Consider the following 15112-nt stretch of genomic DNA (forward strand, 5'->3'; position numbering starts at 1 on the left):
GCTGAACTAGATCCTGCCCATTAATTACTTCAACTGCTCAAGGCTTCGTTCTAGTCTTAGCTTCTGAAGCAGCAACACACTATTCCCCTCCCGTGGTTTAATTCATAGTTTAATCAGGATATTTTCACTAATAACTCAAACTAGGATGCATTTTTTAGAAACTAACTGATATATTATCTCAAAAGATAGCCTGATAAACCGTGCCAAAAGTTTTACTGAAGTCAGAATTTTTTACTGTTTCTTCCTACCACAAGAACTATTACCACATTAGAAAGAAACTAAGTTTGACAAAACTGTTATCAACAACTATGATGGCAGCTATTCAACTCCTTTATCGTTTTCAAGGAACTACAAAAAGACAGTAGAATCATTCCCTGTATCTGTTAAACCTGGATCCTCCTTTCCTGCCTTGCTCCTCCTATATACGCCCTTTTTAAAAGATAGTGTTTGCCCATCTGCAGTTTTCCAGAACTTCATTCATCCCCTGTGACTAAGGGCAACTGTAATGACTCTTAAATTGCCTCATTAAGTTCTTTGCACATGTAAAATGAAATGCATTAGAACCAGCTTATTTCAAAACACGTCAGTAGACAAAATAAACTTTGCCGATCCTTGCCTACCCTATTGTCTACAGTCCATTTTGCTCCTGCTTCTAAGAGACTCCATTTCCACCATACCTTCAGAAAGATAAGTTCTACGGCTCTAAGCCTAAGATTTAGATGATGGCATACAAGTAAATAGCACAATGGTGTTTTCCATGCTATTTCTCATACACCCTAGCATTACTCTATTTTCTCCAAAGATGACAATTCTTAGAGAAAATTTTCATTAAGGTGACTGATGACAGTGGCCTCCTCTATGAAATTTCAGGTAACTAAGATTCCAGGGAGACATACAATTTAAGTTTTCCAGTGTATAATCAAGATCCACAAAAATCAAAAGCAAATAATCCATTCCCACACTGCAAGTTCAACTAGACTTTTAATCCCTCAGTGTTCAATTACTTAGAAACCTGAAAAATACACTATACCTAGGCTGCTCAGTTTTTTTCACGTAACAATATTTTACTGACTGTTCTTGGCCATATATAACTCTTGTCCCTGGCAGGGGAAAAAGCTGATCTTTTATCTACTATACGTTTTCTACTTTCTGAGAGAACACAACACAACTCTTGGATTTCCTCTACAGCTTCCTTTAAGGCGTTTCTGACTGTGCTAGTTTTGGCTGGGATAGAGCTAATTTTCTTCACAGTAGCTAGCATGGGGCTACGTTTTGGATTTGTGTTGAAAACAATGTTGATAATACAGGGATGTTCTAGTTATTGCTCAGCAGTGCTTACACAGAGTCAAGGCCTTTTCTGCTTCTCACCCCACCCCACCAGCGAGTAGGCTGGGGGTGCATGAGAAGCTGGGAGGGGACACAGCCAGGACAGCTGACCCCAACTGACCAAAGGGATATCCCACACCATATGACGTCATGCTCAGCATATAAAGCTGGGGGAAGAAGAAGGAAGGGGGGGACACCTGGAGTGATGGCATTTGTCTTCCCAAGTCACCGTTAGGTGTGATGGAGCCCTGCTTTCCTGGAGATGGCTGAACACCTGCCTGCCGATGGGAAGGAGTGAATGGATTCCTTGTTTGTTTTGCTTGCGTGCACGGCTTTTGCTTTACCTATTAAACTGTCTTTATCTCAACCCATGAGTTTTCTCACTTTTACCCTTCCGATTCTCTCCCCCATCCCGCTGGGGGGGAGTGAGCAAGCAAGCAGCTGGGTGGGGCCGAGTTGCCAGCTGGGTTTAAACCACGACACTGACACATTTCATACTAGCTTCAATATGACAAATTTCAGAAAAGCTACAATAAGCACATGCACTTTCTTTTTTTACTTGCACAAACTCACTAGCACATCACATGATTCTTATGTTCTGCAGCTAAGTGGACTTTCATACACAGTCCAAACAGTAAGGCATCCTAACCACTTGATCTTTTGCTGGGTAGTACAAGCTCCCAAGCTTCCCTACAGGCTGCAGCACTAGTCCTTTGGCTGGTCTCCGCCAGTGCTCTTCCTGAGCTCTATGACCATTTCATGAAAATGGGTCATCACAGCACTCTGCCTTCAGTTATTACTGAGAAGCTCACACACGTTTTCCAAAGCTGTCAGTATTGAGGGCACACTTGAAACAAAGCTAACCTCTTTGGGAACAAATAATGGTCTGATGCAAAAAAATTCAAGCAACATTATAACTTGAACTTGGGCAGGGAGATCTTGATTTAGTGAAAATATACATCAATGTGCATTTCCCTGCTCAGTTTTCTCACCACTCACTAGTGACAGCTGGATTCATGTAGTTTTCCAAAAAAAAAAAGTCCTTCCAAAACACAGCTGTATAAGTAGCAGAGAATTTCTTATGAACAGTCTGAGAAGTTTACTATCAGAATGATATAGCTTCAGATTTCCCAAATTATTAATGAAGTAATGACTGAAGAGTCATCGGTATGGATGAATATAAGCACACTAAGCCTGTCAGTGAGGTTCCAAATTCAGAGCATAAATCCAATTTAATGGTCACTTAATGGTACATTTGACAAATAAGTTTATAAATTTTTTACTAAGCAAAATGCACGCATCTGTTATTAAACATTTCAATAATTAAATCCCCTATGACTATTGATCTTAATAATGTAAGTTTTCTATGGAAATAAATATTTTATAAAAATTAAGAAAATGTGGAGAACAATGTTGAGCTAATAGTCTCAACAAGAAAAAATAAAAGAGAGATTTCTACATCATACCTCTACACTTGGGCTAAGGCTGCTCGGCAGTGTTTCTGATGTCACTGTTGTGCTTGGAAGGCTGGAGAAGTCCCAGGTATTGACAGGCTGTATTGGTTCAGATGGCTGAGAGTGATCAATGCATTTTGGATTGTCCAATAAGGTCACTTCATAAAACTCTTGAATATCTAAAGATGTGAAAAAAATTGAGACATTAGCTTTTATAGTTACTATAACATTCTGATTTTAACAACATCTTCCTCCTGCAAAACAAATTAGATACCTACTACTTTAAGCTACCTATTACAGATGAAGCTGTATCACCAAGATCACACGAACCTCCCCACAGGATACACAACTCACTCCCTACACCCCGTACCTCAGAGCCTATGTGTCCCCACTCACTTTGGGCTTCTGCCACCGACCCCGGTAGCATGATCTGCAGCAGGAACAGCAGAAGCATATGGAATAACTGCAGTGGAACAGTGATAGGGATGGGTATCTATACTTCAAGTTATGGTACACGTAATTTCAGCTAATGTAGCCTTTGGTTATCTGAAATCTACTGTTCAAGGGCAATATTAGAAGGTCTTTTTTGTGGTATATGTTTTCATTAAATGACCACAGAAATAGAAGTATACTGACTAAATCAGCAAGAGAGAGAAGTTGCAAGAAGTTAGGAAAAAGGAAATTGATTAGGATGGGTCATCATCTGCTTTTTCAGCCTAAGTAACAGAAATAGGATGAAACTTTAACAGTATGAATTACAAGTCATACTTATGAACTAATAAACAGCTTCTCCTATAACCCTGAAGACTCAACTGGGAACTTCTGGGGAAAAAGAATCTGGCTGCATTCGTTTTTTTATTGACATCCTATCAACTACATGAAGCACCAATAAAAACAACACAATCTAAAGAAGCATCAAAGGTGTTTCTATGGAAGTATAAGCATATGAAACTTGCCACCACAACTGTAATCACATCCATAAACACTCACATTAAAAAAAAAAATCTGAAAAGGTATAGGCTAAGGGAAGGGCAGACAAATGAAGAAGTAGTCTTGTAAAGCTTTTAGTCTGTTCTTCAAAGGAAAAATCTGCTAAACAGGAGTTGTAAACTCATATTTTTAATTACACCAACTTCACAGAAGATAGACATACAGACACAGTTAGCCCAATTAGTAAATAGGACCCAGCCATGAATAAGGAGGACTCTAATCTGCAGAATCTTGTAGCTTTTCAGCAGCTGCCCAGGGTCAGCAACAGTCACAATAACTAATTCCTTTATGGAGCTGCACCACAAAAGAAAGACCACGCAATGAGAGAAGTCTTACTGTTGCTGGTGTTCCAGCCTTAGGTTTGTTTTTTTTTTTATATATAGACATTGCACTCCTGCTCTCTACCAATTCAGAAAACTGCAATTCTCAAATTCCATTTGTATCTTTTCTCTGAGCAAGAGTCAAATTCCTATCAACTGCTTACATTAATTTTTAAAGTTATACTTGCTCTTAGCACTGCTGATTGGAAGAAATAGCAGTGAGGGCTGCAGCAGATGTTAAGTGACCTAGATATACAGGAGCAAAGCAGCCTAAGAGATACAAATTGCGTTTAAATCTATCTTTCACATTAGCTCCCTCAGTTGCAAATTTGTCTTGTAGCTGCATTAACATTAATACATCAATCAAGCACACCAAGTAAAGATTCCTCCCCTCCCTCCCCCCCCGATAGAGAGTACTTTGTATATTAAAATAGGCAGTGGTTTAAGTTGATTCTATAGCTGCAATCCACAGCAACCAAGCCAGGAAGATTACTGCATTATTTATGGGAAGGGGTTATTTGTGCAACTGTTTTGCAACAGAAATCTAGAGCACCGATTCTAAGTTCTGCTACTATTCTTTTAAGTCCCTGCCAGCGGAGGTAGCCATTTATTGATACTGCAGAATGACTTGTTTCAAAAAGCACATTATTTCTCATACATCTTGTCCACTTCTCTATGAAGGACACCACAATATGCCTACTATTCAAAGATGTCAGAAATATATACATCACTTAATATGGGGATTAGTTTCTGTTCATCCTGAATGTGCTCCAAATCCACAAAAAAAGTTTCTAGGAACTTGGTGTCTATATGATAATATCTACCTTTTTTTTTTTAATATTTATTTACATTTTTACTATTCAGAATGCAAACATTAAGTACTTATGAGTATAGGCAAACAGTCTATGCACCCTGAAGGCACTACGTACACAAGGAACGAGTGCTGGACATTTACATTTTTTTTGAAGCCAGAAACTCAGAAATCTAACCTAAATAAAATTTCTTCTTCTGGTCTACTGCGATGTATCAGCTCACAAAAATATTTCATCACATGAACACACTTAAATATCTACTGAAGTCATATTAATCTGTGGATGCATTATGAGCACATGAAAAGTTCTAACATTTTCCTAATTCTTACAAATAGCAGGTAGTAAAATACTTTTTTTTTTTAAGTTACATTTATGAGATTCCCTCTTCAAGCTAGATGTCCTTTTTTCATGTCCCAGCCCCTTCCTCCCATATTAATTCCAAGACAGATTATATCTCAAACTAAGTTACAGAAAACTAAGTTACAGAAAAATAATTCAAATCAGGTATCACACAATAGTAAAAGAAAATGCAGATGGGGAACATTTCTAACTAGAAGGGGAACATTAAAAGAACAGCTGACTGACACTTAAAAAATAGGAGCACAAAGTTTCAGGAAAGCCAAAGTGACAAAAATTGATGAATGGTAGGCAACACAGAAAATCATCCTGGAATTACATCAGCTTACAAGTAAAACCACATTAAGTAGCCAAATCAGCAATATGTTTGATGGCAACAAGAATAAAAGTCTATACAAAGCAAGTGACAGACCACCAGTTCTGAAAAGGAGGACTCTTAAGACATGAAAAAGAAAACAATTTTTCTTAACTTATTAGTAATGTGAAAAGCTGAGCAGTGGTGACAGACAGTATTTTTTTCAGTATTCATCACAGTACAAGTTGACCAAATACAAGCAGTTTGCTGGTATATTATTTTCCCCCCCTTCTCATATTCTCCACTCAGTTTTGTTCTCTGAACAGGCTCATTCACCAGTAATGTGATACACTAGAAGCTAAAACTGTTCACTCTTAAAGCAAACAAGAAAGAGTTATCTACTGAATATAAATTGAAACCCAAATCAACTTCACAAGGGAGTTCCAGGTTCACTTAAAACCACAACACAGTAATTAACAGAACAGCAGAAGCCAAACTCTTACATCTCCTAAATTAAGTATATTTGATGGCACTTCAAGAACTTACATCAATTCTGTCTAGAGGATCTGCCTCCGAGGACAAGGATTCCAACCAGCAACATGACACCACTCCTTCAGATAGATTTCTTCCCTGCTCCTTAGAAATCAGACATAAGGCCTCTGCTTGCCATTTCTACTGGTATGTGGAGCGTCTGATACTTTTTGCTATATATTCAACAGAGAGTACACTTGCAATCAGGATAACTTAAGATCAGCGTACATTCTAAAAATCTCATTGTCAAGCCAAGCCCTCCACATACACCTTTCCTGCAGAAAAAAATATGTAATTTTAGTAAAGTCAGCTAGTAAAATAGAGCTGAGCAGAATTATTCTCTGCATTCACTTATGCATGAATCTTTTGTTAACTGAAACTTTGCAAGTCAAAGATGGGACACCTATTGTTGCATCTTCTTAAAAGAATGGTGTAATCCCATAAATAAGGTGTTGACATTGCTTGTAACAGGCCACGGGCCTCATGTTAAGCTAATAACCAGGCCTCCGCACTTGTCTTAGCCTGCCTGGGGCTTTGTTTTAGCTTGTCCAACTCTAACGGCAATTATCTAAAGACCAGGTGACCTATCTAATTTGTATATCTTTTACTCAGCTTCGGACAATTGTGTGATGTGACACCTGTTTTTATAAATATTTATATATAAAATACACACAGCTTATACATAAATAATATTTAAATATATACATTTGCATATAAATATGTTATATTGCATATATATTATATAAATATATGTAAAACCAATAGGTGTTACATCACACAATTGTCTGAAGCCAAGTGAAAGCTATACATAAGTACATGCACACACACAGATTGTATATACAAATAAGAGAGAGAGTGTGTGTGTGTGTCTCTGTAATTAATAGATCTCAATAACAAGTAGTTATTCTGTAGGGGCTGAATTACCTATGACCCCAGAATAAAAAGCAGCATAGAGGAGCACAAGCATAGAATGACAGCAGAGGCCTTGAAAATAAAGGCACAGGATGGTATCAGAGGCCTCAAGGCTATAAACAACTCACCAACTGCTAATTACTGGTCAGAGAACACCAACCTTGAGAACTGGGCAAACACAGTTTGGGGGAATAACGGAACAAAGAACAAGCATCCAGCGTATGTAAAACACACTGTATATACAAGAAGTTCAAATGTAACATGGAACTGCAAAGTAATGAAGAAAGAACGAAGCACAGAGTATGTTAGCAAACAAAAAAATCCTCAAGAAAACACAACAGTGAGGAGGAAGAAACCATCAATACCGTACAACTCCATGGGTTCCCTGTACCACTCAGCGTCCCATTCCCCATTCTTCCCTGCCCATATTTTAACATGTTTTGGCTTTCTAACAAGTATTAAGCAACTCACTGTAATTTTTTATATGATGTTGTTCTTTAGGTTTCTGATATTGGACCTTTAATGTTATGGTATAGAGGGAATCACTAAAATTTCATTGGCATTTACTACTTATTAGAAGTATTTTTTTTCAAAATTAAAAGCAGTCCTTTGATGATCACTGTAACCTACTGTTTTTAGGCTTTGCATTTTTACGTTTTAAGCATCCTGACCATTTGTGGGTTATAGGTGGTTTTTCTTAAATGCCTGGAAATTCCACGTTAGCTTAACATTTCATGGACTAAAGCACTGACGCGTTTACTACAACAGACTGCACTGGACACTGTGCGTGTAAAACAGTGAACTGTTGCCCTTATACCATACACTACACAAAGTTGTAAACTGCTACCACAATACACATGAAGTTAACAACCACATTTGTATATGCGGTATTAATTGTATGCTCATTTGCAGATTTTCAGTTTTAATGTATTTAACAGCTTTGTGCATGGGCAAGAGTTAATTTAGGAAGTTCCCGTTTGTTTTCTGTTTGCTCATTTTTTATAAACTCTAAATTCTTATTCTGCATTCTAAAAAGCAAAGGGGTCACTTCCCTCGACCTGGGCAATACTTTGTCTAGTGCAGCCCAGGATACTAATTCGTCGCCTTTGCCGCAAGGGCACGCTGCTTGCTCATGTTCAACTTGGTGTCCACCAGGACCCCCAGGTCCTTTTCTGCATAACTTCTTTCCAGCTGGGTGGCCCCCAGCATATATTGGTACACAGGATTGTTCCTTCCCAAGTGCTGGACTTTGCACTTTTCCTTGTTGAACTCCATGAGGTTCCTGCCAGCCCATTTCTCCAGCCTGTCAAGGTCCCTCTGCACTGCAGCATGACCAGGATTTATGTGCTCCAGCTATATAGTTAATTCTGCACTGACATCGATGAGGTATTCCTTTCCGATAGATGTTCAACTGCAGAACAAACCAATTTCAGCCAATGTCAAAGTTAGCAAGTCTGAAAACCACTAGATATGTTTGCATCAACATACAGACTTTACAGCACAAAGCATTTCAATACCAGCTTTGCTCAGGAGAACCTTTCAGTGCAACCATGCTCCCTCAGGCTTGCAAGAAACCAAGGAGCTTATGAATTCTTTCAGAAATTGACTTAGTTCAGTTTAGTATTTCACCTGAAGATCCATCCTTGTGAGCAATTCCTTTGTCATCTCTCATTGGACTGGCTCTTCTCAGGCATCACTCATCCAAATACGGCACATGCAAATGCCTGGTTTTTTCCATATGTGGGTAAATTCATAAACAAACAGGTCTTAAGAATTTGACTACCTGTACATTGTCCAGGAAGAGGTGTCACCCCATTAAAAATTAAGTACTTCCCTAATTCTAGGGGGGGGGGTGGACAGGGTAGGAAAGACATCTTTCTTTCTTAGGGCTTCCTGCCAAAGCACCTGAAGCACTGAAAACTTAAGTCTTAAAACTACTAGAAAGGAAAACAAAAGTCAACATGTTATTTCAGTTCGGGGCAATTTGAGATGTATGGCATCTGCCAAATTCTTAGCAGCCCTATATAATGAATGTATAGACAAAATGTAAGTAGAGTCATGATCACAGTCAGAACAGGCAAAAGAGTCTGCCAATGCTACAGACTTTCATTCTTCAGTTGTAAAGCAACTCCTACTAATTCTAAGGAAGTCTCAATCCTGCATGCTTACTTTACCTGCTATATCAAGCCAAGAATATCCATTTAACACAAGTAAACCAAGGCTTGAAAAGTATATGATTAGTGATCATCAAGAAAATATAAACACGAAGAAAAGCTTCACATCCATTTACCAAGCCAATGACCAGAGTCAACTAAGTATTCTCTTTGTGTATTCATTGGTTGTGTTGTGTCATGGTGTGTGCATCTAGTCAAAAATAAATGTTTGCATTCATACTATGAAAAGTGAAAACCTGCCTCATCACAACCCAGGTAAAGCCCCTTTCAGGGTTGGTTGTTTTGGGTTTTTCTTTTTTCCTTCTTTAAAAACCTAACTACTGCTGTGCACACAATCAAGACTTCTCAAACATGGAAGTTGCAAGTTGCAGTGCAACTTTCTCACCACACGTGTTCTGTTCTACAAGATCCTTTGCTACAAGCTGCAGCATCCAACTATGCATCCTCAGCCCTTCTACTTGTTTCAGTAACTCTGTCCCACCCTTTAAACCTCCCTTCTGCATACACTTCTTTGCTTAACTCAAATTCCAGGAGATGCTATTTTCCACTTCTAACACAAATGCTCCTTAATTTGTGCTCAGCTGAAACCGCCCTCATCTAACCTCAGATCTAGCTGTTTGCTTTTATTCCTCTAGCTGCTTTTTACAGTCAGACATATTCAACTCCTTGCCAGCCTGTCCACTTACGCTTTCCAAACTGTTCATTCATATTTTCCTCTTTGCTTACTAATCACTCCTTCACCATATCGTCACATTTTCTCTTTCCAGTTTTCCTTCAGAAACCCACAGGGTCTTCTCCTCTACGTTCAGAACTGAGGTAGGAAAAATTTAACAAAATTAAAGTTGTCATCACACAGCCAAAAATTGGCATAACAATCTTCTGCTGTCCAAACTCCTTTCCATTTAATACCACCTCATGCGCACCTAGTCATCCACCTAAGCCTAAAAAAAAAAAAACCCACAAAAAACCCAAACTAAAAATGAACTCCCAGTTATCCATCCTCTCCAAATATCTCAACCCCAGTTGCAAATCAGCAGCCAGTGTAACAATGTACTTATTTTCTTAAAAGGATGTATTTACTACTGTCTTTAGTGGTAACAAAAACCTGTCAGGGACAAAGGAAGTGTTACTATTAAGTCTTATTTGTAGGATGCCCCCTAAATAGTGTCAATACAGGACTGAGTAGTTTTCTCTCCAGACAAATGCGTTCAAAAAAATCAAGCTATTTTTGGGATGAGTTCACTCGACACTCCAAGTTGAGCTTTCATGCAGGTGCATAGTTCTGCTTAGAGGAGACAGCACAAGCAGTGGTTTCTTCTACCAACAGTAAGCTCATAGACTCCAAGGTAATTACCTGACACTGGTGGCAACACAAGGATGGGTGACACCCCATACTAGCATCTCCACCAGCAGTAACATTTGTACATTTCCTGCAGCCAAATTCTAACACAAGTTTCTGAAAACAGGACTCAAATTTGCAATGGTTTTGCAATTTGTCCACAAGTTTTCCTTATTGCACCTCTGTCTTAGGCTGACCTTTTAATTTCAAGCCAAAATAACTCAACTTTTTTGAGGACACGGCTGGCAAGGTATTTGCACATGACAAGATTCCTATAAAAGCTTTACCAAAGAGCTCTAGAGCCTCCCCTAATTTGGAGAAGTAACATAAAGCTAAGGATGTTATTCTAGTGTCAGCCCTACACCTTCTATGGTCTCTTAACGTTCTTGCAAATTTGGCCTAGTTATAATTCAGGAAGCCATCTGTGCAAGGAGACTACTAGTCACCTGCTAGAGTTGGGTTTCTTTGAAGATTCATTCCACCTGCACCAAAACAAGCACCATCCCTCAAAACACAGGCAACCAGATGCACAGGAGGCACATGGCATTCCAGCTGCAGAGCTGAGCAAGATGTTCTGCCCTTGCTGCTGGGATCACCACAGGAGCAGGCCTAAGATCAAGACCAAATATCTTCTCTCGTGCTTTCCCCCTCCCTCTACACTGTACCCAAGCACTCAAGCAAATGTTGAGGGAGATTAGGAACAAAGCCAGGTACGCAGCAGCATGGGAGGAGACAGGCATCAGAACTAGGGAACGCAGGTGAAAGAACACAAGAAAGAAAGTGAAGCAAGGACAGGACAGAAGTTAAACTTCCCCAGAACCTGGAAACTATACCAGTTATTCCCAACTTCTACTTTCTTTTCTGCCCCTGGACAAACAGCAGATTATTGACAAAGTTTTTTTGTCTTACCTTTTAATGGTAACCCTGTGAAGAGAATAATACTGTAATTGATAAATTCTACAGTGCAGCTATTCAACACTGAATACACTGTCAGTGTAATAACCACAAGGATAATCTTTTGCTACAATACTATTTATCTGCATACCAGTAGCTACTCAACTTACACTACTTTTACTTGCTATTTTAGGCTACCAAAAGCAGCACCTAATCCCAAAAATTCAGTACATTGCACTGTCACACACACACGTAATACAGCATGGAAAACCCTTAAAAAAGCAAGCACACAACTACCCCAAAACTTTCTACGCTACCGAACTACATTACATACATACAAAACAATAAGTAGTTCTTTAAAAAGGAGGAGCAGTGAGACTGTTTCACTCGTTATTAGGTTCCTTGAAGAGGAAGACATGAAGTTCTTTGAAAAACTGGGACATTCTGAAGCAATGACAAACTACATGGCAGAAAGCATACTAACAATGACTGAGTTAACACTCATCATCTGGACACCAACTAAAATGTTTTCTCCTCCCTCCATCTGGATAAAGAAAAATACATGAAAATAATCAAGTACTTAACTACCTTTGAAGACACAACCCTAGGTCAAATCCCCCTGAGCAACTTTTGCCTAAGTTTCAGAAGGAGACCTTAGTAAGCATAACCATAGTATATCCTTAGGTAACTTGTCTGAAAAGCAGACAAACACCTCAAAGTTGCAAGAATTATATCCACGGATGTTTCGGCCTCAAATATGAGCAAAGATGTTGTATTATGGAAGTTGCAATCTGAGGAAAAAGTCACAAAAATGCAGCAAGGGTAAGATTTCAGTGTGAAAATACCCTATTTAGCATCTACAACAATTTCAGTAGTATCCAATATAACGGAAGATCCAATTCTCTCTGAACTTTCCTCTAATAAAAGAAAAAACAAAACAATATTCACTGACTATCTAACCAGATCCTCAACTTAACTGCCAAGAATTTCTGGATTCTTAATGTAAATATTATTCAGCTGAGTCTGAAAGAACTTGTACTAGGGCTTCAGTAACATTTAGAAAACGGGAAGCAGTTCACAAAGTAGCCGTCCTCAAGTTAACTGAAGAGCAGTCTTACACAATGACACATACCCATAACTAAAATTCTGAGGCCTGAGCTGATTTGAAAAGTTAACTGTGTCATCATGCCATATGCTCTATTAGCTAACTATATCACTGAAATAAAAGCTGATACTGAAGTTTCCCTGAGAGCAAGTACTTTTGGTTTCAGTCATGAAGAAGAGCTTCTGCTTTAACTGTGTTTGATTTTAATTTAGCAAGCAAGGACAGAAAATACTTCCACGCTGGATAATTGAGAGGGAGCTAAACAAGCAAGAATGTCTACAGAGATGCCACACACAGCTCAGAGAACTAGGGCCGCATGCCGTCTAGAAGAAACGTGGTCAATCCACTCCGAAGGGTACTAACTTTGAGGAGTGCTGACCCAATCCAGCCTAATTCAGTCTAAGATCTACGGTTGTTTCCCTAATTCAGTTCAGAAAGCCAGTGTGGACAGAGCTGAGAAACATGTAGAGTATTCCTAGAAGTTTCAGCCCCGCTCAGACTGCTGATAAATCTGAACAAAGAGTTTACCTTAATGCAACCATCAATTTTACAAAAATTTCAGAGACAGGACTTCTTTCTCTGGTGTGTAATAACATATTAACAGTATTTTTAATATATTCTGTCCAATTCATAAAGCTCATGAATCCAACCTATGGTTAAAAAACCTCAATGATTAGCAGGGGGAGCTGTTCTTTGGTTCAGCAAGGATTACTGAAACCACTACATTTTTTTCTTCAAAATTTCCCACACTGGATATTTAGTGTTAGGAATAGCCAACACGTAAGCACAATTCTCAAGGCAGACCTTCATGCAAAAGGACTCCAAGTGAAATAAATTAGACAGCTTACACATCAACCTCCCCTAGTCAAGTTTGCCATTTTATACCAAAAAGTCTTTATATGCGTAGCTATAAAATAACATATAAAAAAACAAAAAAAAACCACTTAAGACGAACAAGGCAAGAACGAAGGCAAGAAAGGCAGCACAGCCAACTCATTGCCAGGGTATGTAGAGTCTCTTTTCAAATACCCTTTTTCTGACACCTGTGCAAATGGAGTTAGTTATTGTCAGGAAAAGGAATATTTTTAAAGTAGTAAACTACTTCATGTTTCTAGCTACAACTGGTAATATTTTTAATTTTAGAAGAACTATTTCAATATGGTTGACATATTAAAATTGTATTAATTACACAGAAAGATTCTGTGTATAAACAGAAGTCTGCTTCACATGTTTTTCCCCTCAGAAGTGTTAAGACTTATGCATGCAAGTGTTCTTCCTCTTATATTTTCAAAAAGACAAATACATCATATCTGTACCTCTACAAGAACCTGCACCTTCTCAAGAAGGTAAAAAAGTGCCTAAATTAGAAGCAGAACTTATCTGCAGAATTATTACCTCGTTATTTGAAGATAAATATCAAATTCTTTAACAAAGTGAAATTAAGCCTATCCCATGCCTCCATATGTGGATAACTTACTTGGGTCTCTTAATAAACTGACACACCTTAGCAATTCTCAGAATATCAATAACAAGCTATTTTAACTACAACCAAGAAATCACAAGCTAGAAAAGATACCACACAATTCTGAGACTATACAGTAGGAAATTTACTTAAAACTGACACTATTCTCAAGCTGATTTTAATTACAGGCAATTGGTATCCATTCAAAGTACAAGACATCACTATACTTGGCTGGTTGAAGCAACAGCAATGTCAAATACCACATTACAGAAGAAATAGAAAATTAAAAAATGGGCTTTTCACAGACTGTTTTAAGGAGGTCACATTTGGTTACTAATTTTGTTACTAATTTTAAGTTCTTACAGTTATTTCACTTAAAATACAACACTGTTGCAATAATGCCAATTTCATAACACTGGTTGTTCACACTGACTAGTTACCGCTCTAATTCAAATCATTTAAAGCCATAATTATATATTTAAGAACCAGGTCAAGTTTGTAGATTGCTGAACTGCAGTTTTATTGATAGAATTAAAAGGAGAGGACAACATAAAAAAAAGGCTCAAATGAGAAAATAATACCATTTATTCTTCAGCATCCAAATGGACATTCACCAAAAAAACCAACCTTTAATTCCTTCACGTGTATCTAAATATATGAAATATTGATAAAATGTGTAGTTTTCAGCAATATTTAATTTCCCCCATTATAAACCTAAAGATGCATTTCTGTGCATAATGTCTATTTTTTGCTTGAAAGAACAGCATTTGATTGCCAAGTTAAAAATTATACTGAAAAAGATACATGAAGTTGACAGCAGATCCTGACTGCAGCCTTCACAAATATTCTCACCTATCATGGACAGGCAGGCCTTGGATATAGTGCAGTAACTTGGCAGAAAAAGCAGAAAATAAATGGATATAGTATTATTTTTAAAAAAAAACAAACAGAAACTAAAAGTAGCACGCTTTCTGGAAGAAGTATCTATATGAGAAATAACTTGGTAGTTGAGCTTGAAACTTTCTGTCAGAACAGCAATGGCTATTTAAGTTGGGGACACATCACAACTCCTCTAAAAGGCACGCTTAAAAATCTGCTGTAAAGTAACGTGAACCTGCAGCACAACTGACTCCTTCATCCA

General features: G+C 38.1%; 1 protein-coding gene across 1 annotated transcript in view; it reads right to left on the bottom strand.

Moving 5' to 3' along the window:
- The window catches only part of DLG1 (discs, large homolog 1 (Drosophila)), a 177238-nt gene that overhangs the window by 155817 nt on the left and 6309 nt on the right, over positions 1 to 15112 (bottom strand). The window contains exon 3 of the mRNA XM_009320409.1: positions 2793 to 2959. Within this exon, the coding sequence (XP_009318684.1) occupies positions 2793 to 2959 (167 nt within the window). The remainder of the gene's footprint in view (positions 1 to 2792; positions 2960 to 15112) is intronic.

The sequence above is a fragment of the Pygoscelis adeliae genome, unplaced genomic scaffold, assembly GCF_000699105.1.
Source record: "Pygoscelis adeliae isolate BGI_AS28 unplaced genomic scaffold, ASM69910v1 Scaffold413, whole genome shotgun sequence".
Classification (NCBI taxonomy): Eukaryota; Metazoa; Chordata; class Aves; order Sphenisciformes; family Spheniscidae; genus Pygoscelis; species Pygoscelis adeliae.